Below are 23,768 nucleotides of genomic sequence, written 5' to 3'. Positions count from 1 at the left end.
ACGCCTCGATCCTTCCCAAACGAGTCTGCTCTGCGGAGTGACACGACAGGCGCCAAGCGGGCCATACGGGCCATGCGGGCCATACGCGGGTCAGCCGCATTCATGCGAGGAAGGTGCAATGGGACAGCAGGACGCCAGAAATAGGGGCGCGGTCTGGTAGTGACAGCAGGGATAACTTGGACGTGAGGCCAAACGAGTATGGTATACGATTTACGACGAACGACATTACTCGAGTCAACAAACTCGGTCAATACAGTGCAGGCTCCAATCTGCCAGCCAGTCCTGCCTTAGCCGCCCATTAAGGCCAACCGACCAAGATCTGTCGATCGAGTCATCTCACATGGACTCGTACAATGTGGCTTCCTCATTATCGCACAGCCTTCAATAATAGGCGTAGACAAATCAAAAAATAAAAAAACAGTCAACTGAGGAAATCGACCTCCCCCATATGGCAACGGCCAGAATGGCTTCAGGCGCCCAGAAACGTCTTGCCGCATTCCCCAGACCAAGAGTTTCGCAGCCAAGACGCCCAAGACTCCCCAAGGCGCCAACCAGCCCAAGCCTCCCAAGCTTTTGTGCCAAGATGCCGACGATGCTTGTGGTTCTTGTTGATTCTCGGGGCTTCACCAAATCCGACGTATGTTCCGAATTTTCGGCAGGTACCTCCGCCATAGTCCAGCGCCTGTCCAGTATTATTTTCATGTTTATTTTTATTCACGAAATCCTTTCTTGCACTGCCTGCCACCTCACGCAGCGGAAAACAACCTTAAAATACAAAATAGGCCCACTAGCGTGCTGCACCGGCGTTTTTGTGCCCTCTCGACGTTGTGCACGACTCTTGGCCGGCCATACCTTTTTTTATTGCATTTCCAATTCCAGCCCTGAATATGGCTGGGTTGGGGTTTTCGGTTCTCATTTCAATGGAGGCTCAAATCTAGTGACTTTGCGACCATATTCCGAACGGCAAGGACTACAGCTCCTGAATGGCGAGTAAGAAAATGACTCTCGAAGGATTATGCTTAGACCGTGGTTAGCCCTTTTGCCGATCTTCTGGGCAGACATTTAGCACATCCCCTGACCTGCCAACTTTAATTACACAAAGAGGCCTTGGTGGAAGGATTGCAGGCGAGAAGGATACGTCAACAGAGAAAGGACACTATCGGGGCCACCATGCCGACGCCGTTCAGAGTCAAACGGTCAATAGGCGTTGCAAAGAGAATCACCAAAACACGGAGTAGGCCATAAAGAGCGAATCCAACTGTACCAAATACTCCGTACACGAACAATAATAAGGCGAGCCGTCTTCGGCCTCGCAGCCACGAGTGCATTTTGTGCACAGCCTCTCTCTTTTCAAGTGTTGACTACCGTCGACTTCACTTACATGTCTTTGCTGGCTGCTGTGTGTTTTTGATCCCACGCAACGTCCCAGGAACTTTTGCTTCGCCAAGACAACAGACAGCCAACTTTTTGAAAGAGTCTGACAGGGCTACGATGAAGGAATGGCAGCAGGGCCATTTTTGGGCCTTTTTGGAACAGAGACGATGTGCTCAGCGCTGCTAGCTTAGATGAATGAATGTGGTATCAAGCTGCGTAAATGGGGGAGGGGAAAATACGAAGCAAAGTAAACAAATGACCACCGCCAGTCAAGATCGAATAAATTCCGAAAAGCAACAAAAACTAAACTCCAAATCCAGTAAACAAACAGTAAACAGTAAACAGAAAACGGTTTGATCCAATGCTGCATACATAAACGGCAACCAAATTATTTAAGTGCAGTCCCAACCCATGATCCATATCCTTTCCTCGAATGTAGTCCAGTCCAGTCCAACCCAGCCAGTTCCAGATGGCATCGTATCTACTCACGACCGAATCGTCTACAAGGGAATGCCCTTTTCCAACTCTTGGGTTGCCGGTGCTCGCGACAGGCCATCCTCTTCAACTGATGTTGCTTGCTGCATCCGACCAGTCGAGCCGTTTGCCGCTTCTGTGGCAGTTGTATCTGTGACGGCCCCAGGGGTCGCACCTGGCATAGGGGCGCTCTCTTCGCTGCCGGCCCACGACGCCGGCTTCCGCACCGACTGGACGAGGACGCGCATCATGGGCACAGACGCTGCCATGATGGTCACGGCCGGCTCGGCGGTGCCCCACAAGGTGAGGGTGACGCCGTCAAAGGCAAAATCGGGCGACGTCAAGGAGGGGAGGGCGGACGCCTTGATGAAGGCGGCGATGGCGGCGAAGACGCCCATGCTCATGGCGAGGGTGACGCCGAGCTTCTCGGCCGGGCTGATCTGGAGGTGGCGGAGGAGGAACCAGGGGATGATGGCAAAGGCGAGGTCCATGAGGCCGGAGTAGCCTAGTCGTGGGGGTTAGCGAGTGTGAGCAAAGCAAAAGGAGGACACAAAGCGAGCGCAGCGAGGACACAAAGCGAGCGCAGCGAGGACACAAAGCGAGCGCAGCGAGGACACAAAGCGAGCGCAGCGAGGACACAAAGCGAGCGCAGCGAGGACACAACAAAGCGAGCGCAGCGAGGACACAAGAAACTTACTGCTGGCGACAATGCCCAAGACGATGCCCACCTGCGGACGCCAGCAGGTGCCCGGCAACAGCGGCTGCCACGCCTTGGCCACGGGCGTGCACTGCAGCCAGTAGATGAGCGTGGGGCCGGCAAAGAACAGGTTCATGGACACGAGCGCAAACCACACGAAGCCGCGCAGGCGGTGCCAGCCGCTGGCGACGCGCAGCAGCGTAATGGCCCACGAGGTCTTGCTCCACGCCTGGGCGCAGATGCCAAACGTGATGGTGAGCAGGCCCGTCAGCGTGATGCGGTTGAGGCGGCCGGTGATGTCGGCGGCCGTGTCGTCGCCCGCCGTGGCGGCCACGATGGCGGCGGTGTGCTGGCCAAACCCGTAGGCGACTTCGATGGTCGTACAAACCTCGGCCGCAATCAGCATGGCCCACGCCGCCATCAGGAACCCGTCGTCCACGTGGAGGGTGCGGTGGCGACGCCATTTGCAGTAGAGGCGCGTGCCGAGAAAGGCGCCGGACACGGCGACGAGGACCCACACGGTGACACGCAGGGACGGGCCGAGGTCGACGCTGAGGCGGATTCGGTTGGTAGCATCGTGGGCCGTGGAGGGAGAGGTGGAGGTGGACGAGGAAGTGGAAGGCTCTATGCTAGACGACATCCTGAGTCGTATTGGTGGAGGACATGGCCCGGAGCGTGTGATGGCAGAGCGTGCGCTACAAGAACGACTAATTTTGTCGTCGAGGTGAGTATGGTCGAGTCGAGTCGGCAAAGAAGCTTTTCACAGCGTCAGAAAGGTCAAAATGTTATGTGGGGAAGGGGAGGGAGGCAGGGATAGGAAAATATAAAGAAAAAGAGACGAAGAAAAGAAGACATCGGGTTGAAGGAAGACGGCTTCATAAAGACAAACAGCGAGGGCGTCACAGGACATATACTCTCCAGGATCGTTGGAGAACAGAAAGGGGACAACACGTGGACCATCCGAGTCTGGGCCGGGTTCGAGCCGGTTCGATAGACCAGGCAAAATCCAGGACAGTTGCATACTGCAGTCTGCCGATTCTCAAACGAGAAGCAAGGATAAGACACATCTCGGAGGTTTTTGGTCTGCCTCGTTCTAGGCCCTTGGCCCACATCGGCCCAAAATTTGGGACGACGCGTAGATCATTCGTAGATGAGATCGGTGACCAGCGACCCGTTAGAGGAAGTAGACGATCAACCGATTTAAAAGCAATAAGCGAGAAACAAGCCGAAAAGAAGGGAAACTGGAAAACTGGAAAACTGGCAGACGATCAGGCCGGCACGAAGTCGATGCGGGGACAATCCCGGGGCAACTCATGTGCCTGAGAGCGCAAAGGCTGGTCTTGGTCGACATGAGACTCATCGAAATGCTTGCACTCTCCAGCATATAAAAGGACAGTAGAACAAAAGACACAAAGAACCAGTGATGAGAATCGTCATTATTATTATTGAATTAGGGATGTGGAAATGTTTTGCGTTTGCCCGGTTTTTATATTTCTATATTCAAATTGAAGTTCACTATCTGAGACTTCTAGTATGCACAACGCAGCGAAAGTACATTTCCCGTCATAGCACATGGTCCAAAAAACCCTTATCTGGCTACGACATGTTGTCATCAAACGAGTTCGATGTAATGGGAAGAGGCCATTGGAATTTAAATGTACGTTGGCAATCAAACATTCACAATCGAAACGTGTCAATGGGAAGAGGAAGAAAAGGCTTCTCCTCACCTCGCATTTCTGTGCTGCATTCCGCTTGTTTCAGAATCCAGCTGTCTCCAAACCAGCACGCTGTCACAGCCATTTCTCCCCATACGACGTCGATCTTTTGTGTCGAAAGAGCCCGAAATCTGGTCCATGGTATTGGACATTATGCATTCCGTCTGTCGTCTTTCGTCCGTATCCCTCCGTCGCCAACGGAGTTGTTGTTGTCGTTGTTGTTGTTGCTAATGGTACAAACTCTGCAGGCCGACTGGAGATGTGCAGACGTGAAATGACGACCAAATATATGAAAGTGCTTCCTCGTTAATTTTTCTTGGCAAGTCATATTCATCTTGTCTTATTTTGTTTTTATTTTGCTTTTTTTATTGTCAATTCCACTTGAGTTGCGTATCTACCTTGACATTGTGGATCTTCTCAACTTTCATCGATCAGATTATCAAATATACATATATGTATGTACATTTTAAGAATCCTTTCGTTTATTCCAAGCGCTTTTCAATATGTCTCCAAATTTCAACTCCATAAATCAACACAACCTTTTGGTCCTCCGTCTTGCCTGGCTTTCGGCAGTCAATCATCTTGGTATATCCGCGTAGAAAAAGGCCGAAATGCGCTGGCTGCAGCCTATGGACGGCCATTGTGCGGCACAAGTAAGCGTGCAAAGCGTACAGGATCGAAGGATGGCGTTACATGCATGAATACATTGAACAAAGAGAACAATACAGACTGTAGCAGACAGAGTCCCTGTCATTCGACGATGGCGACGAAGATGCTCTTGAAGGTACATCATCCCACACCAAACACACACCAATTTACAAGTACCTAGGCGCTGCGCAGCGTGGATGACAAATTCTGCCGTAGACTAGCACCGGCATCGTTCATCGCTCCTTCCTCACGAACATCGAGTGTTCACTGGCGATTAATAACCTCAAACGCCTCTTTCCTTCTTTCCTCTTTCCTTCTTTCCTCTTTCCTTCTTTCCTTCTCCCTCCCCCCCTATTTCCTCCTTTCGCATACATTCCACTGTTCTCGCTCACACACACAACTACCAATACACACGCCGCCATGACATCTCGCAACCCCCGCAGCTCGGCCGGCTGCTGGACGTGCCGGCTGCGGCGCAAAAAGTGCGACGAGGCGCGACCAGTGTGTGAGGGCTGCGCGGCGCTGGAGATTGAGTGTCTGTACAGCGAAGCGCGGCCGAGCTGGATGGACAATGGGCCGCGGCAGCGGGCGATGGCGGACCGCCTGAAGCTGGCGGTCAAGGACCGGGCGGCGTGGCGGCGGGAGAAGCGGTTCTTGCGGGACATTGAGACGGGCGCGGCGGCGATCCGGCTGCGCGAGGCAGACGACGACGTGGCAGGCGGTGCCAGCGGACGAGGAGGGGGCGCCGCACACATGTTTTCGGTGGCCTCTTTCGCGACGCCCGTAGCCCGTCCTGCGTCGCCGCCCGCGACGGCCTCGACGGCCTCGCCATCCGACAGCAGCGGCGCCGAACATGCGCCGACGGCAGCCGCGGCAACGACGGCGACCACCGCCCCGTCGTCGTCCCAGATGCCGCCAAATGGCACGTCTTCGGACGGCACGTCTGTGGACTGGACGACGCCCGCCTCGCTCGAACCGCCCAACCTCGACCGGGAGCGCGAGCTCAATCTCATGATGCTGTACCTCGACTTCGTCTTTCCCTTTCTGTACCCCTTCTGCCGGCCCACCATGCTCGGCAGCGGCCGCGGCTGGCTTCTGGTGCTGCTGATGAAGAACAAGGCCGTCTTCCACTCGGCGCTGAGTCTGTCGTCGTACTTCTTGGCTGTCGTGGCCAACACGACGCATGCACTCTCTCTGCTGTCCACGCCCGAACCCATGTCCACGCCCACGCCCACGCCCACGCCCACACCCACACCCCCGACGTCGGGCGGCGGCATCGACCTCGTCGATCATGCCAGCAACGCATCCGGCGACCACGGCTCGTGTCTCATGGCCATGGCCTCGGAGCTGCACAAGCAGCAGGAACTGTCCCTGCGGGAGCTGCAGCGCACCATTGCTGCCGTCTCCGGCGCGCCGCCGACCGCAGGCATCGGCAGCGAGAGCCACCTGGCCGAGAGCGCGCGGGCCCTCGAGAGCATCCTGCAGCTGCTGTCCTTTGAGGGCGTGCTGCAGCGCTTCGACCGGTGGCACGTCCACCTGGACGCGGCGGTGACGCTGTTTGAGCAGATTATGCAGCAGTACGGAGGAAGCCCCGAGGGCGCGGGCGCCTCGTCCACGTCGTCCACTTCGTCTCCCACAGGCTGGCCTGGTATCATAGCCCGGCTGTCCCCCTTCTCAGCGAACTTGGCTGCGCAGACAATGTCTCTCCCGGTGCCCTACGGCTCCGACCAGGCCGCCCTCACATTCTATGCCTCTGTCCTCCTGTATATGGACATTGTCACGAGCACCGTCACCGAGACGGCGCCGCGGCTGCAACAGCACCATGCCTCGCTGCTCGGCAGCTGCGAAGAGGGCAGCGCCGACGCTCGGTGTGGTAATTATGACGTATTTAAGCTGTTCGACTCCACCAAGAACTCCCAGCTGGCCGCCCACGAGGTCGTCGGCATCCGGAACTGGGTGCTGTTGGCGCTGGCGAAAGCGGCTGAGCTGGCCGCCTGGAAGAAGGAGGCGGCCGCGGCGCGCCGGCTGACCGTGGCCGAACTGCTGGGCCGGGCGGCGCCCATTGAGCGAAAGGTACGGGCCAGCCTGGCCTTGCTCGAAAAGAAATTAAAAAAGCAGGGGGACCCCACGTCCACGTCCATGTCCACCACCCCAACAGCCGGCCAGGCCGGCGAGCCCATCTTGCCCTCGGGCTTCTACTCGCGCTACATTGCCGCCGCCGAGGCACAGCTCGAAGAGGCCCTGTCGGCGCGCCAGGAGGCGTGCCGCGACCGCGAAAACGACCCCCACCACCACTACAGCCACGGCCGCCAAGACGACCCGTCGCTGCCGCCCCATTCGACCCATTCGACCCATTCGGCCCATGCGCACTACCGCGACAGCGCCGCCGTCCTGAGCGTCGACACCGCCACCTACATTTGGGGCCTGGCCGTCCTCACGTACCTGAAAGTCGTCGTCAACGGCTGGCAGCCCGCCGCCGACGACGTCCGCCAGTGCGCCGACGCCCTGCTGCGCGAGCTGGCCGCCCTGCCCTCCGCCTCGTGCCTCCGCCTCTTTGCCTGGCCCCTGTGCGTCGCGGGCTGTCTGGCGGCGTGCCCGCAGCAGCGCGCCCTCTACCCGGGCATGGTCAGCGAGATTTGCAGCGGCGAGCTGTACGGCACCGTCAACGAGGCGCTGCGCATCATGCGGGCCGTGTGGGCGGCACAGGACCTGCAGGCGCTGGGCGGCCGCAGCGGCGAGGCCCGCGTGCACGTGGAGTGGGACTTTGCGCGGTGTTTCAACATCTTGGGGCGGAGGGCCTACTTGTTTTAATGGGTGAATGGGAGCAATGCAGCAGGCGTTTATTGACGTGATACCTGGGCGACTGGTTTGGGGCATGATACCTGGATTTTGAATTTGAACAAATTAAATATTGAACAATGGGTGCATTTTGAACATCTATGAACTGAATGAAATGGGGATGGAACGAAAAGACCATCCAGCAGAGGCAAACGTCCCAGTCTGCCCTATTATTGCCGGGTTTTCTCACAACCCGGAGCCTGGTCGCCGCCAAAGTAAAGCTGTGCGTTTTGTGTGTTGTGTTTCCTTTTTGCAAGGCCCAGTCTAAATCCGTATAACTATACGTATACAAAACAAAACGAAAAAAAAGACAACAAATAAATATTAATAAAAAGCCGTTTGCTGTCAACTCCCGCCTATACAAACGTCTCCGGCGACGGCCCCGGCACGTCCATCTCGGCCGACCGGCCCGTCCGCGACGAGAACGGCGACAGCGACGAAAACGTGGCCAATGCGGGCAGTGCCGTCGTCTGGAGTTTGGGCGGGGCGCGCCGGCTCTTGATCGTGCCGACGCCCCGCAGCAGGCCCAAGTCCCACCAGCCCTCGATCCGTTCCAACAAGGTCTTGCGATGCGAGTTGCTGCTGGCAGACGCAGACAGCGTCCCATGGTCTGGGGCGGCCGGCTGCCTCGGCTGTGGCGGCGGCAGAATGGGCGAGATGGGCGAGATGGGCGACAGCGAGGCCGGCGAGACCAGGGCGGTCGCCTGCTGCCGCCGGACGGGCGACCGTTGAAACGCGCGCGGCCACAGCATCTCGCGGGCGAAGCGGCTGGGTGCAGCTGCCGCTGCAGATGTTGATGGCGGTGTTGTCGTCGATGCCAGAGGCAGGATGTATTTGGATGGATTGGCGGGCGTGTAGTGGGCAATGTGCGTGGGTGTGTATTTTTGGGTCAGCGACCGACTTGGTATCGGTCGACGGGCAGCTGCTTTGGTCGGAGCGGCAGCTGCTGCGGCCGGTATGGGCATCACGGCGGGCGGTCCAGGAGCGACGGCGGCATTTGGCGGCAGTGGAAGAGGAGAAGGAGGCGAGGAAAGAGGAGGCGGCGACTGCGTGGACGACATGAGCGCGGGCGACGCCGTCGGCGACGCAAACAGAAACACGGGCGACAGCGGCGTTGGGGTCCGCGGCGCATAGCGGCTGCTGGCGGCTGAGCTGCGGCCCGAGCCGTTTCCGTGTCCGTGTCCGGGCCCCGATGCGGACGGTCCCGTCTTGGTCTGGTGCGTCTGTGGTGGCGGTGACAAGGGTGTCGTCAAGCCGCTGTCGTACATGTCCTCCTTGTCCTTGTCGCTGTCCTCGCCTCCTGCTTCTCCTTCTCTCTCTTCGAAGAGCGGCCTCGCCGTCTTGATCCTGGGTGGCACGCGCTTCCGCTGAAGCCGTGACGCCCCGCGTCCCTATTGCGAACTGGTCTGCAGACTGGACGGCAAGCCCGCATGCAGATGCAGACCGGCCCTAGAGCTGTAGGGGCTGTCGGTGATGCTGCGGCCGATGCCGAGTGGCACGGCGGCCGACAAGCGTGGGTGCAGGCTGCGTCCGTGCGCCGAGGGAAACGCAGGTGCGGCCGCCGGCAAAGCAGCTGTCCCATTGTCTTGGCTGTAGAAGCTGCTGTGCAGGCTGTTGAGACTGTGGAGACTGTGGAGAGAGTGCAGGCTGCCGTGGATGCTGCTGTGGTCTTCAAAGTTGTCGTCGAAATCATCGTCGTCGTCGTGGTCGTCGTCGTGGTCGTCGTCGTCCAGGGCCCACGTCTTGGACTGTGACAGTTCGATTTGTTCCGCGGGGCGGAAGGCGACGGCGCTCGGCGGCAGGGCGATACGGGCAGCAGGGGCCATGGTGGTGGCGGCGGCGGGCCGTGTTGCGTTCTGTTGGGCCTGCGGCGCTCTCCGCTTGCCAGAGACTTGCAGGACCGTGACCAGGCTCGTCATGGCAAAGAGCACGCAGAGGGCCAGCACGAGACCCCAGGCGGCCTTGATTTCGTAGCATGTCGTCTGGTTGTCGCCGACAAACAGGATGTAGCTCGACGCCGGGGACGACGGCGTCAGCGAAATGGCCAGCAGGTCGTTGGCGTTGTCCGGGGATGGCATGGCCAGCACCGAACACGAAAAGCCCGCCAGGGGTCGGCCCAAAACAACAGCGACCACAACGAGCGGAATCAGAAACAGGACGTCGAGCGAGGCCGTCACCAGGTACGGCATGTGGGCGTCGTCGTAGGCGGTGGCCGACACAAGCGTCCATAAAAGGGCGAGGGATGCCGTCACGATGGTGCCCGTCACGGCGCCGGGGACGTCCAAGTGAGCATGCATGTCCTGCGCGACAAAGTGGCCGGCGAGACCGACCAGGGCGGCCAGGGCGGCGATCTGGCAGGGCCGGGCGCCGACAAAGGCGTAGCCATAGTAGCCATGGTCGCGGAGGGTCATACTGGTTATGGCAGCTGTGGTGGGAGTGTTGGAAAAAGAAACGACGGCGAATTATCGATTGCTTCCTGCGCTGAATGGTCGTCGAGATGAATGGGAGTATACCGTAATCAAAAGGTTAATGTAGGCAATGATTTCGTTGAGATCCGCAAAAAGGCCGTCAGGCCGTATTTAAACGCGTTGAACAAAATGGCAGACTGTTGGAAAGCCCAATGGGAAAAATGGAAGCAATATCGCCTCTGTGGTTGTTGAGGATGTAGTGAGTGGAAAGTAAGTAAACAGTGAAAATGTTGAAAGAATGTTACAATGATGCGAAGAGGCTGAAAGACACGAAGCCAAAGCAGCAAGAATAGTAGAGAGTCGACAATAGAGCAAAACAAAGACAGCTGAAAGAAGGAGGTTAAGAGCGTCGAACAAAAAGGCACAAAACAATAGTCAAAGGATGGACAAAGGGTTGGTGAGATGAAAGGAGGAACGAGTGTTGGCAAATGAGTGTAAGTGAGGATAGATGAGCGAGAATGAGAAAGAGAGTGCAGACAACAAAATGAGCAAACTGTTGGGGGAACCGAAAGATAATAAAGGTTTTTTTTAAAAAAAGAAAAAAGAAAAAAAAGAAACTATAAAATGAATAGAATAAAAAAGACCTAGGCGACAACAGAAAGAGTGAGTGGACGCGAGATGCCCCAGCACGCACGAGACGAAGGAGACAATGGAGACAAGGTAACGAAGCACAAGACGACGGACGCAACGACGTGGAGGACGAGGTGGACGAACACAGACAAAAACACCGACGAACAGGCGCCCACGCCGAATCCGGAGGCGTCGGTCGTGATGGTGTGTGCCAGCACGCTGTCCCGGTGTCGTGGTTCGCGAGGGGATCCTGGTCGAGACGAGCGGAAAAAGTCCCCAAGGTCGTCAGAAACAGCAAATTGCCAGCAATCTGGTTTTGTATGGAGTCTTTCTGTACTTCTGTAATTCCTGGCAGCCGTGTCTTGTCGTGCGTACTTTGTGTGTCTTGTGTTCCGTATGTCTCGCCTGTGTGACGAGAAACGAGCGTAGCAGACGAAGCAGGGCATGGATAAAGACTGGTCAAGGCTGACGAAGACCGATTTATGTATGTCCTCGGCTGCAGTGAGAGTGGTTTTTTTTTTTTTTTTTTTTTTGTCTGTTGATTGTTTCTTCTCTCTTACGGCGCATCCTATTTTGGGAGCATCTCGAATGGCCGTCTAGATCGATCGAACGGCAGATTGCAGACACAGTCATAGACGTGGCCGTGCATGCGGCCATAGCCGCAGCAGCTGTATGGCTATCCGCGGTCAGTGGCCATCAATGTCCGTCGATGGCCACGACTCGTTCCAGTAGCCGCCCGGATGGGATGCCGTGCAAGGAGAGTCGGCCATGCAGGCCGCGACTGTACCTGCATACCTGTATAAAGGCACACTTGTGCCATGCACACCACAGAGGGGTTTGTCCACAAGGCGCATTTTAGTTTGTTTCTCGTGTCTCGTTTCTCGTTTCTCGTTTCTCGTTTGTCATTTCTCGGTTCTCATTTCTCGGTGTCGTGGTTCTGCTGCAAAGGACCCAAGACCCGGGAAACGAAGTCCAAGGAGCAGGTACCAGAAAACAGGGAACGTCTGTCTTATCCTGGACGGCGCGTAGCACAGCAATATCGAATACGAAGTTTGGGGAAGATTAAGCGGAAGGAGGAGAAAATCAAGGTAGGGAGTGAGGGAGTGAGGGAGTGAGGGAGTGCAAAAGACTGAGAGAAAGAAGGAGAGAGACATCGACACGAGTCGCGGCTGTACAAACGAACAGGCGCAGTTGCTAACGTGCTCGCTCACAAACAAAAGTACACGTCCTGTGGCTGCCACTCTCGCTTGTCGTCAGGAGGGCCACTTGGGCAACGGAGCCCTACGACGACCCGACGAGTGTCGAAGTGGAACCGGACCCTCTTCTGCTGGCAGTGCCGTCCCAGGCTCTTTTCGTTTGCGTGCCGCCCGCTCGGGAACGACCCCTGTCGAGTCTCGATCAGACTTTTTTGGGTCAAGGAGAGTCTCCCCTGCACCCACCAATTAGCACCCCTGTCGCCTGGTCGTTCTCTGACGAGCTCCCCTGTCCTCAGCTCGCTAACTGGCGAACTGGCGAACTGGCGACCTGGAGGGAGGAGAGAAGGAGAGAAAAGAAACAAATAAATAAAACAATACTCCGAGAAGAAAAGCAGACAAATACGGAGCGACGCCGACGACTCGCAGGAATAGCCGCGGGAATGTTGGTTGGACGAGGTCGAGAGGAATGAGCGAGCGGCTGTGAATGCTCGTTTGAACAAGCGCTGCCGACGGGAGGCTGCAGGTTGAAGATTGCAGGGCTCCACGAGGACTCCTTGGACTCCAGTATGGGGAGAAGAATAAGGTCCCTATATTCACGCACCTCTGCTCGCGTTCTGGGCTTTTTGATGAGCTGAACCTTTCTGGGCGACCCCACAGCGCGGCCAAGCGTGTATGGCCGAGACACGGCGAGAGGCCGTGCGATTGGCAAAGCGCTGTCGAGACGGTGAAACACGAAACGAAGGAGAAAAACGAGTCAGAATGGGGAATGGGGACACGGCGAAACAGAAATAGAACAGAGAGAAGGGCCTTCTAAACTACGAACAGAAGGGCGGGTCGACAGCGAACGGCCTCATGTCAAGTCACGTCCACCCGAGTACATGTAGGCATACGACGGGAGAGTGGACGGCGATGTTTGAGACAGAGACGGCCGTTGTCGCAGTGCATTCAGTCAGGTTTGAGTCAGGTCATAATCGGACGACGTGCTTTGGTGACGCGGTGAATTGTATGGTATTAAGTGGTAGGTATTGCCTCGGACGTCGTCCATCCGGCTTGCCATTCATTAGGGTCTCTATTCTGGGACAGATGGAAAAGGAAAACAAGTAAATCGAGGGAGGAAGCCAGACATCAAATCGACAGAATTCAAACAGGCTTGTTGAACCAATGCAGTGCAAAGACAAATGACAAAAGACAAAAGACAAAAGGCCAAAACAATGCAGACGCGGACAAAATGGAACAGAAGGAAAAGGCAAGGGAAATCAGGAAAACGGAAGAAAAGGTATCGTAGGTCGTCTTTTGGACGTGCGCGGTCTTCAACACCCACAGGCCCCTCCGCGTCGCCGGCTCGGCAGCGCAAACACCTCTTCCCACTCCCGCAGCGCCATGCCGCCGCCGCGCTTGGCCTTGCGCCCGCCGCCCAGCACGGTGCCGTTGCGGCGCCGTCTCGGTCCGCCGCCGCCGCTGCCACTCGCATCGTCGACGCCGCCACCGCCCGCCATGCTGTAGCTTCGCGTGCTGCCGCCGTCGCTGGCGCCGGCGTTCCAGCTGGCGCCGGCGTCGCCGTACTGGATGCCGCTCATGGGGTCGTCTGGGTCGATCTCGCCGAGCTCAATCTTGGTCAGAATCATGCGCGCCATGCGGCCAAAGACCTCGTCGACGCCCTCGCCGCTCAGCGCGCTGACCTCGAGGGCGACGGGCACGTGCACGGACGTGGCCCAGCGGCCGGCCTCGGCGGTGCTGACCTCGCGGCCGTCGGGGGCGACGGAGGCCTTGAGCTGGGCGCCGAGCCCGGGGGCGGCGGCGGCGGCGGTGGACGCGGACGCAGACGCAGACGCAGACGACGCCGGGATGCTGGCCGCCGTGGTGGCCACCGTGGCCACGCTCGTGCCCAGGATGGATGCGGACGGCGACGACGACAGATACGAGGCGGACGACGAGGTCGGGGCGGCGGGGCGGCTGTCGGCGACGTCGATGAGGTCGGCGGCCAGGTCAGCAGCCAGGTCGAGCTTGTTGCCGACCAGCAGCGTGGTGAGGTGCGGCGAGGCCAGCGCGCGCGCGTCGTTGAGAAACGGCGGCAGCGCCGCAAACGAGCGGTGCGCCGTCACGTCGTACACGAGAATGGCGCCGGCGGCGCCGCGGTAGTACGACCGCGAGACGGACCGGAAGCGCTCGGTGCCGGCCGTGTCCCACAGCTGCAGCTTGATGCGCTTGCGCCGCGCGCCGCTGCCGACCTTGATGATTTTGCTCGAGAACTCGACGCCGATGGTCTGCGACGAGAGGACCCGCCACTCGTTTTTGACGAACCGGTGCAGGAGACAGGATCTGGGCGAACCATGTTAGCAAGCAGCACGCGATCCCCCTCTGACTCTGTCTGTCCTGCACGACTTACTTCCCCGACCCACTCGGCCCAAGCAGTATAATCTTGGCCAGGTAGTCGTACATGCTGCCGAGCTCCTGGTCGTGCGCCGTGCCGGAGCTGTCCTCGCTGGCGGCCGAGGACCCGCGCGGCCTCGTCATGTCGGCGGTGTCGTGGGGGAGGAGCGGACAAGTGGAAGAGGGCTGTCGGTAGGTCAGGGTCCCTGCCGAGTGCTGTCGGTCTCTGTCTCTTTGTCGTCGTCGTCGTCGCTCGATTTGCCGGCAGCGGAACAGTCCAAGGTCGAATCTCCGTGGAATAGCAAATGTCCGTCGAGGCAAAGACACACTGCGAAACGCTGTTGAAGCGAAGGATGCGAAGCGCGAAAGTCGGAATGCGGCGAGAGACAAACCAGCGGCAGGACGTTGACCGTGTGATGCTGTCGCGTTGAACGAGCAAAGTCGAGTCAACGCAGCAAAGCAAAACCGGATGACGCCCTCTCCTTGGCGAGGCCTTATCTGTCAGGTGGGTCGCACCTCCCTCGCTGCCCAAACGATTAGCACGGAACGACGGACGTGTGGGGCTCGTCGTAGAATGGCAGGAGCTTCCCGATGCTTTCGTTAGCGTGCCGCTGGCCTGGAAGGAACCATGGAGTCGCCTAGGAATGGCCTGGAATCACCTGAGACGCTCTGGGAACCTGCAAGCACGCTGCAAGCCCTGGACAGCTCCCACCATCCACTGTCCTGCAGCTCGCCCCATACGGGAAGACGAGCGGCCATGCGGAGCCCCGTAGCGGCGCTGTGGTTCACAGTTCACATGCCGAGGCTGCAGATTCCCCAGACAGCCGCTGGGTCGCTCTTGCTGGCGGCCGTTCCTGCCTTTCTGCCTTTCTGTCTTTCTGCCGTTCCTTCCGTCCATCATACCGACAGCACATCGGGCCACGACTTTCGCTCCTTCCTTCTTTTACGGTCAACTTCTTCCACCGTCTCAACATCGTCACCTCTTTCGACCTCCTCCTCTTCTACGCCGCCACCACACTTCGCCATGAAGATTGACGGCCGCACCTTTGTCATCTCCGGCGGGTACGTTCTGGACTGACTCCTTTCTTTTTTTTGTCCCATCAACCCCATCAACGCTAACAAACTACAGCGCCTCTGGCCTGGGCCGTGCCGTCGCCGAGGACCTCGTCCGCCACGGCGCCAATGTCGCGCTTCTCGACCGCAACGAAGACGACGGCCAGGCGGTGGCGGCGGCGCTCGGCGGCGACGCGGTCGCCAAGTTCTGGCCCGTCGACGTCACCGACACGGCGTCCATCACGGCCGCCGTGGCGGGCGTCGTCGCCTGGATCCAGGGCACGACCAAAAAGCCGCTGGGCGGCGTGGTGCCGGCCGCGGGCGTCGGCTTCCCCGGCCTGCTCCTCGACCGCAAGCTGCGGCCGCTGCCGCTGGCCCACTGGGACGTGGTCCTCAACATCAACCTGCGGGGCACCCTTGACCTCGTGCGCCAGGTGCTGCCGTACATGGGCGGCGCGGACGAAACGGACGGCGTGGTGGGCGCGCCCGACGGCGCCGACCAGGAGCGCGGCGTCGTCGTCATGGTGGCGAGCTCGGCGGCGTTTGAGGGCCAGATGGGCCAGGTGGCGTACGCGGCGAGCAAGGGCGCGGTGGCGGCCATGACGCTGCCGATGGCGCGCGACCTGTCGAAGCACGGCATCCGCGTCGTCACGATTGCGCCGAGCATGTTTGACACGAGCATGACGGCCGCCATGACGGACAAGGTGCGCCAGAGCCTGCTCAAGAGCATGGAGTTCCCGCCGCGGCCGGGGCGCGCCGACGAGTTTGCCGCGCTGGCCCGCCACGCCATTGAGAACACGATGCTCAACGGCGTCGTCATCCGCCTGGACGGTGCCAGCCGGATGCCGGCGCGGTTGTAGTGCGTACGTGCGTAAACGGAAATGAAAAGCACATTGTAAATGTAGTTCATGTATATAGGACATTCGATTGCATCTGTTTCGTCGTTCCAACCCGTTCCGCTGCCCTGCTACGCATGCTACGCCTGGTTATGCCAACCGGTTCGGCAGCGCCTCGCCCCGCGACCACTTCAACAGATTCTCCACCTGCGTCGCGTACCACGTCTCCATCGTCACCCGCTCGCCATACCCCATGTGCGGCGTCAGCAGCACCTGGCTGCTGCCGTCCGGGCCGCCCCAGCTCGTGGTCCGCCACGGGCTGTCCTGGGGCAGCGGCTCCACGTCAAACACGTCGAGCGCCGCGCGGTGGATGGCGCCGCGCCGCAGCACGTCCAGCAGGTCGTCCTCCCTGACGATGGGGCCCCGCGACGTGTTGATGAAGATGGAGTCCTGCTTCATGCGCGCCAGGTCCGTGCGCGTCACCAGCCCGCGCGTGCGCTCCGACAGCACCGTGTGGATCGCCAGCACGTCGGCCTCGCGGAACAGCGCCTCGCGCGACACGGCCGCAAACGTGCCCGCCGGCAGGCCCTGCGCCGCGGCCTGCTCGTCGGCCTTTTGCTGCGTCAGGTTCGCGCTCCACGCAATCACCTTCATGTGAAAGGCCTGGTGCAGCAGCTTCGCCGTCGCCGCGCCCAGCCGGCCCAGCCCCACGGTCGCGTACGTCTTGCCCGCCAGCCCAAACGGCGCGTGCCCCGTGTGCCAGCCGCCCGTCTTGACCGACTGGTCGTCCAGGGCCACGCTGCGCGCCACCGCCAGCAGCAGCGCCACAAAGTGCTGCGCCGTGCTGCTCGGGCCGGTCACACTCTCGCCCTTGGCCGCCCCCTCGCCGCGGTCGACCGACGCCACCACGGGGACGCCGTGCCTCTGAAAGGCGTCGAGGTCCAGCCCCCGGTTGCGGCCGCCCGTCGTCAGCAGCAGCGCGAGGTTCGGCAGGCGGTCGACCAGCGCGCCCGGGAACGGCGTGCGCTCGCGCATGGTCGAGATCACCGCAAACGGCGCGAGGCGCGCCACGAGCGCGTCCTTGTCGGCCTGCGCGGTGCTGGCGTGGTCGTACGGCAGCAGCGTGTCGGGGAAGTAGACGACCTCGAACGCGGCCGGGTCGAGCGTGTCAAAGTACGCCTTGGCATGGCCCTTGTAGTCGTCGAGCACGGCGACCTTGACGGGAGCCATTGTGGGCAGAGGGGATTGGGGTGATCTTGAGCGTTTGGTCGAATCAAGTCGACGCGTGGGCTTGACACTGCGTTCTGTGTCGTTGTACGTTGACAAAGTCGCTGGATATGACCGGATATCACCATCGCGGACGTCGGTTTCCCCCGCCGGCACCGGCACCGAGTCGCTGTCACGTCAAGCGTGGCTCAATGGCGTATGAATTAGAGAGGCTGAGAGGGAAGCGGTGGGCCATGCTGCACCCCGCAGAAGGAAAAGGCTGCGCTTTGACTCCACTTTTGACACCAGGATAAACGCAATTCCTCCGCATGAGAAGAGACGTAGTGACTCCGCGAATGGTTGGTCTCGGCAGCAGCATGCGGCAGGAATAAAAGCACCAAAAGGAGAAAGAAGATGATGCATGCAATGACAAAATGTAGACGACGAGAGCGTGGCAGCTGGGATGCCTCTCCGCCCATTCTCGAATCACAATGGCATCACTTTCATGCACGTCCTGGCTCCTGTACTGTCTGACTCTGTCGGAGGATTGAGACGGCTGCTTCAATGATAACCAAAAGCAAGCAAACAAAGAGCCTACGATCTATCATGCTCGAGTCGTATTGACCGCATTCAAGTATACTTCACGCCATGGGGTCAGCCTGGAACGGGGCATATGAAGGTCGCAATCGATCGATTTGAGCCTTTCGAGACTTCCTTTCTCCCCCTCGTCAAGACTCGCCGACGCAGTGCGTTGTCCATCGCAAGAGACACATCCTGGCTTGTGGGCAGCCTCGTCAAGACAGCCTGGCTGCCAGTTTGTCAAGATGGACCGTGACGTCCCCCTGACTCTCTCAAGTCATATCCAACATCCTCAGTGTGTTCTCCGGAGCAGACATATCGTATTCTTAAATGCATGGCCAATAAAACATCACATCAACAAATATGTGTCAATACGACACGTCAATACGGATTTGACCATTGGCATCGACGCACCAAAGCATCGACCCCATCAAGGGTCACACACCTCCCATGGCCATGCGTCAATGCCACATGGCTTCGGGCTTCTGCTTCTGCTTCTGCTTCTGGCTTCTGTGTCTGGCTTCTAGTGATTTCCTTTTTGAGCCCCTTTCCTCATTCCTTTGACTCATCTCGCGACAACTGGCTCCCCTTTTCTCTTCAACGCACGGTGCACTTAATTGTGTCTTTCCAGAAGACTGCCTCGACTGCCACGAAGAACAGAAAGGCGGTCTGCGTCAGGCAGGCTAGCGCGTTTCCATGGCCCCTGTTCCCCTTCTAGAAGAAAAAAGGAACAAAATTGGATCAAAAATTGGATCAAAAATTGGCATCGAAGAAAATTTCTTCGAGAAGAAATTGGACGGATTCTGCGACAGGGGCACAGGGGCGACCAGTGCTGACGAGGACAGGAGCAGAACAAGGAAGGAATGGTCCGTGAGCCGTTTTCCGAGACGCAAGGCAGCCCTGTTTTGTCCAGTGTTTTGTCCAGTCTCGCCAGTGTTCTGTTTTCCCAATACGTCTACGTCTTAGGCAAACAACAGGAGGTCCCTGCATCGTCATATCTTACAACACCTTCGCCCCGTCGTGTGGGAATTACAGAGGAGGTTCCTTTGCTATTTGCTTTTTTCTGGGTAGTCAGTGCTCCATACAAAAAGTGGCTTTTAATGAGTCCTGTCTTCTCCTTTGGGCACCGTATTTCCCACTTGCGCTTCTGGGGGCATCATGACAACCGATCGCCGCTACTCCTGACAGGCTGCATGCGGCGTCACCAACGTGCCTTGCATTTTGTGAGAAACCTGTGCTGCGCGTCTGCACGCTACTGCAGGAACGGAAATGCCCACGAAGTGCTCCCAAACTTGGATGCTGCACGGGGAGGCAAGGATTCAGGAGGTGGCGAAAACCAAATATGTTCAGTAATTGCATCGAATGCCATCACCACACAAACGGCTAGGCGGTTGTTTGATGTGAGCCGGTTCTGTGGAAGTATTCTACTAGGCAAATCGAAACGGGGCGACGGATCTGACCGGCAGCGCGTGATCAATTTTCGTGTTGTCTGAGGAGTGGAAAACAGACTCGGCGATGCATTGGCACGGCAAAGGCGGTGTGACTGGTCAAGCCGTCACATCTGTCACTCTGTCACATCTGTCACCTGTCACCTGTCACGTACTTTGTCTCTTTCGCATCACATATTCACATCCCGATTCGGGAGTGCCTGCGCATGCACATGCCAGAAAAGTGCGTCGCTCGTTGTCCTTTCCACGTGTTGCCGTGTTGCACGCCCCTTTATTTGCCACTGTTCGGTGTCAACTGTTGGCAGACGGAGTCCTCTCCAGGAGGCAGATTGCAAGGAGAGAGATCGGAGACGACTTTGCCAACAAAAAAAACCAGCTCCATCAAACCCAGAACAGTCGCTGATCCAAAAGGCCGGGATGCCCAGGTGACTGGAGAGACTCTGAGACTGGCTGGCTCCTGGCTACCAATGGAGCAACCCCGGTTGTCTGGTTCTCTGCTTGTCTGGCTGCCCGGCTGCCCGGCTCCCCGGTTCGTCGTCTTGTGTTTTCGTGTTGGCTTGTTGCCTTTCCTGGAGAAAATACGGTGAGCAGACTCGCAGGAAGCAGGGTCCTTGGATTGCCTGGCATACGGAGTGCTCTGTAACGACTCCATATTTACCGCCTTGGAAGCGGGAAATGAAGATGTGAGCGAGGACCCTCAGGACCCTAACCATACTCCGTAAACGTTGGTGTTCGGGCCTCATGATTAAGTGGTTGCGTCTCGACGTTGTATTTTATTTTATTTTTATTTTTATCTTTTTGCCAAGGAAATACCCTCGGAGGCAAACCGGCAGAAAGGCAGGCGCGGCAGGACAAAAAAAAGGAAGAAAAAGAAGACGAAGAACCTCCGAAGCGACCTTGTTTCGCATTCTGCATTCCATTCCGCAGAAGCCGTTTCGTTTCCTGGCAAAGTCAGGAACCAGCAAAAACCAAGAAACGGGACCCCGCCCCTGGTCTGGAGTTCCACGTGGAAATGAATAAACGAATAAAGGTTGGCTCGGTTGGGAACGAAAAAGTGAGGAAAGAGTGGAGACGATCGTGTATTTGCCGTCTGTTTGATACCATGGCGGATAATACTCGTCGTTGCTCGTTTCGATTTGCCGCCTTCGGCCACCAAAGATAGTCTCCAGTTTGATTACAGATCCAAGTTTTTTTTTTTTTCTCCCTTTCCCTTGACTCTGTGAACAAGTGCGTCTCGACGCATTTGTACTTGGTTTGCCTCCGGGTCTTTAAAAAATTGAAAACCCGGAAAAGCGATAGAGAAAGGACAACAGAAAGAGCCATGTCCAGGAACCGGGGACTTCAGCACATACGGAGTACGACGGACACTCTTGTTTCTGATGGATTCCACGACTTCCGACATATGAAATACGATTGGCTGTGTGCACGTTTGTTGGTGACAACCTAGCTGTCAGATTCTTGCCTTTCTGGCACAAATTCACACCCGAGCCTTGCCAAAATCGGCGTAGACGACTGTGCTGGGGGGTTTATCCTTCCACCCTTTTGGCACTTTGACTGTTTTGCCAAAACGGGAGAGAAGAGGACAAGGGAAAAGGAAGAAACAAAAGAAAAGAAAAACAAAGAAACTCGTAAACTCGTATTTACGCACAGATGTCGAGAATGTTGGTGACAGCCCAACTGTTCAACCGCCGAAAAGAGCGTCATGACACAAACCATACCGGACATTGCCGACGTAAAACTGGCATGGCTCAGCCACGGAGCAGCCATTCCGTATATGGACGACTCACAATGAGCGTATGCCATAGCTTACCCGTTGATGACGGCAGCGTTGGCTGTGGCGTTTCGCGGTTATTTCTCCTTTTGTCATGATCGACCGTTTCTCGTACTCCGTCAAGCCACTTGGGGGAGTCCACGTCGTCACATGGCCTTGTCACGTTGTTCTGTCCCGGCTGTTTGGTCCGCAAGGCGAACACGAGGATGTGATTATGGGATGTGCGGACCGGGCGAGGCTTGTAGGTAGAGGCTTGAATGAGGGCTGAAGGAGGGCAGTTGTTTCACCTTAGCGTACATCGTATTGAATTCAATACTTGGCAGTTTCCATGGCCGAGTCTCAGCCAGGAGAGGAGTCTTGCATTTTTAGAGGGACAGAATCATCTCTCGGCGTTTTTTCTTTCTCTTTTTGTGCTTCACGTTTTACCCCATATCATCTTGTCACGCAGGGCCGAGGCGATTGTCCGCGCAACTAAAATCGGTTCTTTTTTTGACAGCCTCGACTTGTCACAAGACCCGCAAGGGATGGCGTAGCTTTGTTCGTTTTTGTTTTGCTGTTGTAGTCAATTGCCCACAGCACTCTCATTAGTTCGCCTCCCCCTTGACTATTCGACTAGCCAGGCACATGGAGGCACACAGACACACGGGGCGCGCGAGACAAGAGAAACGGCGTCGCGGGAACAAGTCTCAATTCAGGTTTGAGACGATACGGATCGTCGTTTTTTCTTTGTCTCCGCAAACTGCGCAGCAGTGAGAAAACAAAACTGAGACACGCCAGGGACACTATTGACGTGGCTTCGCATTGGGAAAGCCCAGCGCAGTTGGTTCAGCTGAACAGGTGGTGGTGAAAGGCACGGACGCAAGGGAGCCAGCACGAGTTGCCTGGACGGCCGGGCACACTTTTCACAACGTTGCGCCCGTGTGAGTGCGTAAAGTGGTAGAGTGCGAGAGCAAACCTCGTTTGTCGTGGGCCGTCTGACAATGATCTGCCCATGGATAGATTCTTGCCGCCGTTCCCTCACAACTCGGCTCAATATTTCGTCTCGGACGCGGTGATGTGCCTTTCGTAAAGCGAGGACTAGTGAGGTGGTGCGAGGCCCTGCTAAGCTTCGCTTGCCCGGTACGAGAGCGAGACGAATAAAAAAGGTTGTTTCCGATGGTCCCGCCGGAGGGACATCCACCGTTTTCGTCTATTCCATTGCCCGCTAGTCACCGTTTTCTGTCATCGACGTTTATGATTGCATTCAGCTCTGATCCGTCAGGCACACGGCTGTTGCATCTCACCATTATTAATTTTTATTTGTTTCTAGCAGTGCTATTTGCTTTCTTTTTCGTGGACTTGTGTACGACAATATGTACGACAATGTACGACGCCTGCAATGGAACATTCACTGCCACGCACAAAAATAAAAGACTACGCAGCCCATAAGCATAACCCGTGCAACGTAATGCATCGTACGGCTGAACGCAACCAGACCACCTCTTACCGCTGCAAGCCATATCTCTTATTTTAGCTCACGGGACTTGACTCTGCGCGGGCGGCGCGGCTGACGGACCTTTACAACATAAAGTGGCCTGCCCGTCATGTGAGAGATGCAATTACGACAAAATAACACTGCGCCCCGTTCCGATCCTTTGTCCACATCCTTTCCTTTTGCGTCCCGTTCACTCGACCGGGCCCGTTCACGGCTTCACGGCTTCACGGCTTTTTATCTGCCACCGGAAAAGTAATCAAAAACAAAAGGCAGCACGTCAGATGGGTGCCCCCTCGCCTTGGCCGCCCAGTCAGCGGCCAACCTGGTATGCTGGCACAATACCAATAGGAAAATAGCATAGGAAAATAACATAAAAAAAAAACCGATCAGAAAGGCCGAACCCCCACCACTTCCGCAAGGCTCGGCCTTATCATGTCTGCAGCTCGTCTGCAGAGTACTTTGTCCTGCGCACGCAATTCTGCATTCTGCATGCAAGCGATGCATGAGATCACCGACGTGGAAGGCTTGGCCCTATGCGTGAGCCGGAATCCTGCGCAGTCCATCGTTTCCGACGTCTCATTGCCCTCGTCTTTGGTAAAATACGCCCCTCACGCACCACGACAGCCTTGTCGCCTTGGCGTGTTGGTTGTCTCGGCGTGTTCGGAGTATGCCAGCCACTGTGACATGTCCATTTGCGCATCGCAACTTTATGTGTAATTACGACCTCCTACGCACAAAGCCATCGTGACCGCCTTGCAATCCAAATGGTCTTAGCCTAGCCGGATGGAGGAAGACAACCAAAACGGTGAATAATGAGTCATGACCAAAAAAACAACAAATGGCCGACGGCCCCAAGACAAGGGGTAATGGGGGCGCTGCCTCGCTGCCTTGTGCGGGCCCGCAAAGGGTTACATCGGGTGCCCAGTTGTGAAGACGAAAGGAGGAAGAAAAAGAAGGAGGAAGAAAAGAAGAAAAAGAAGAATGGAAAGAGAAAGAAAAAAGAGGCTCCATGGCCTCCGTTTCTTTCATTTTGCATGCATGCATGGCATTT

The 23,768-nt window shown here is 57.2% G+C and overlaps 5 protein-coding genes across 5 annotated transcripts; 2 read left to right on the top strand and 3 right to left on the bottom strand.

The window, feature by feature from the left end:
- Positions 1–1,874: 1,874 nt before the first annotated feature.
- SPBR_03753 (uncharacterized protein) lies at positions 1,875–3,185 on the bottom strand (the record flags this gene model as incomplete). The annotated part of the gene is made up of 2 exons (XM_040762043.1): positions 1,875–2,353; positions 2,546–3,185. The coding sequence occupies 2 exons, from the start codon at positions 3,183–3,185 to the stop codon at positions 1,875–1,877; spliced, it is 1,119 nt and encodes a 372-aa protein (XP_040622840.1).
- Positions 3,186–5,328: 2,143 nt separating this feature from the next.
- On the top strand, positions 5,329–8,478 carry SPBR_03587 (uncharacterized protein; the record flags this gene model as incomplete). The annotated part of the gene is made up of 2 exons (XM_040761877.1): positions 5,329–7,679; positions 8,082–8,478. The coding sequence occupies 2 exons, from the start codon at positions 5,329–5,331 to the stop codon at positions 8,476–8,478; spliced, it is 2,748 nt and encodes a 915-aa protein (XP_040622839.1).
- A 4,812-nt stretch (positions 8,479–13,290) lies between these two features.
- Positions 13,291–14,494, bottom strand: SPBR_03774 (Ras family protein; the record flags this gene model as incomplete). Its single annotated transcript, XM_040762064.1, has 2 exons — positions 13,291–14,299; positions 14,367–14,494. 2 exons carry the CDS (start codon positions 14,492–14,494, stop codon positions 13,291–13,293), a joined length of 1,137 nt encoding a protein of 378 aa, XP_040622838.1.
- An 880-nt stretch (positions 14,495–15,374) lies between these two features.
- On the top strand, positions 15,375–16,263 carry SPBR_03823 (uncharacterized protein; the record flags this gene model as incomplete). The annotated part of the gene is made up of 2 exons (XM_040762113.1): positions 15,375–15,412; positions 15,480–16,263. 2 exons carry the CDS (start codon positions 15,375–15,377, stop codon positions 16,261–16,263), a joined length of 822 nt encoding a protein of 273 aa, XP_040622837.1.
- Positions 16,264–16,389: 126 nt separating this feature from the next.
- On the bottom strand, positions 16,390–17,469 carry SPBR_03790 (uncharacterized protein; the record flags this gene model as incomplete). Its single annotated transcript, XM_040762080.1, has 1 exon — positions 16,390–17,469. One exon carries the CDS (start codon positions 17,467–17,469, stop codon positions 16,390–16,392), a length of 1,080 nt encoding a protein of 359 aa, XP_040622836.1.
- Positions 17,470–23,768: the final 6,299 nt, after the last annotated feature.

This window comes from Sporothrix brasiliensis (assembly GCF_000820605.1).
Source record: "Sporothrix brasiliensis 5110 chromosome Unknown Cont14, whole genome shotgun sequence".
NCBI lineage: Eukaryota > Fungi > Ascomycota > Sordariomycetes > Ophiostomatales > Ophiostomataceae > Sporothrix > Sporothrix brasiliensis.
Note: the sequence above shows the minus strand (reverse complement) of the source record. Positions and strands in the feature narration are given on the sequence as shown.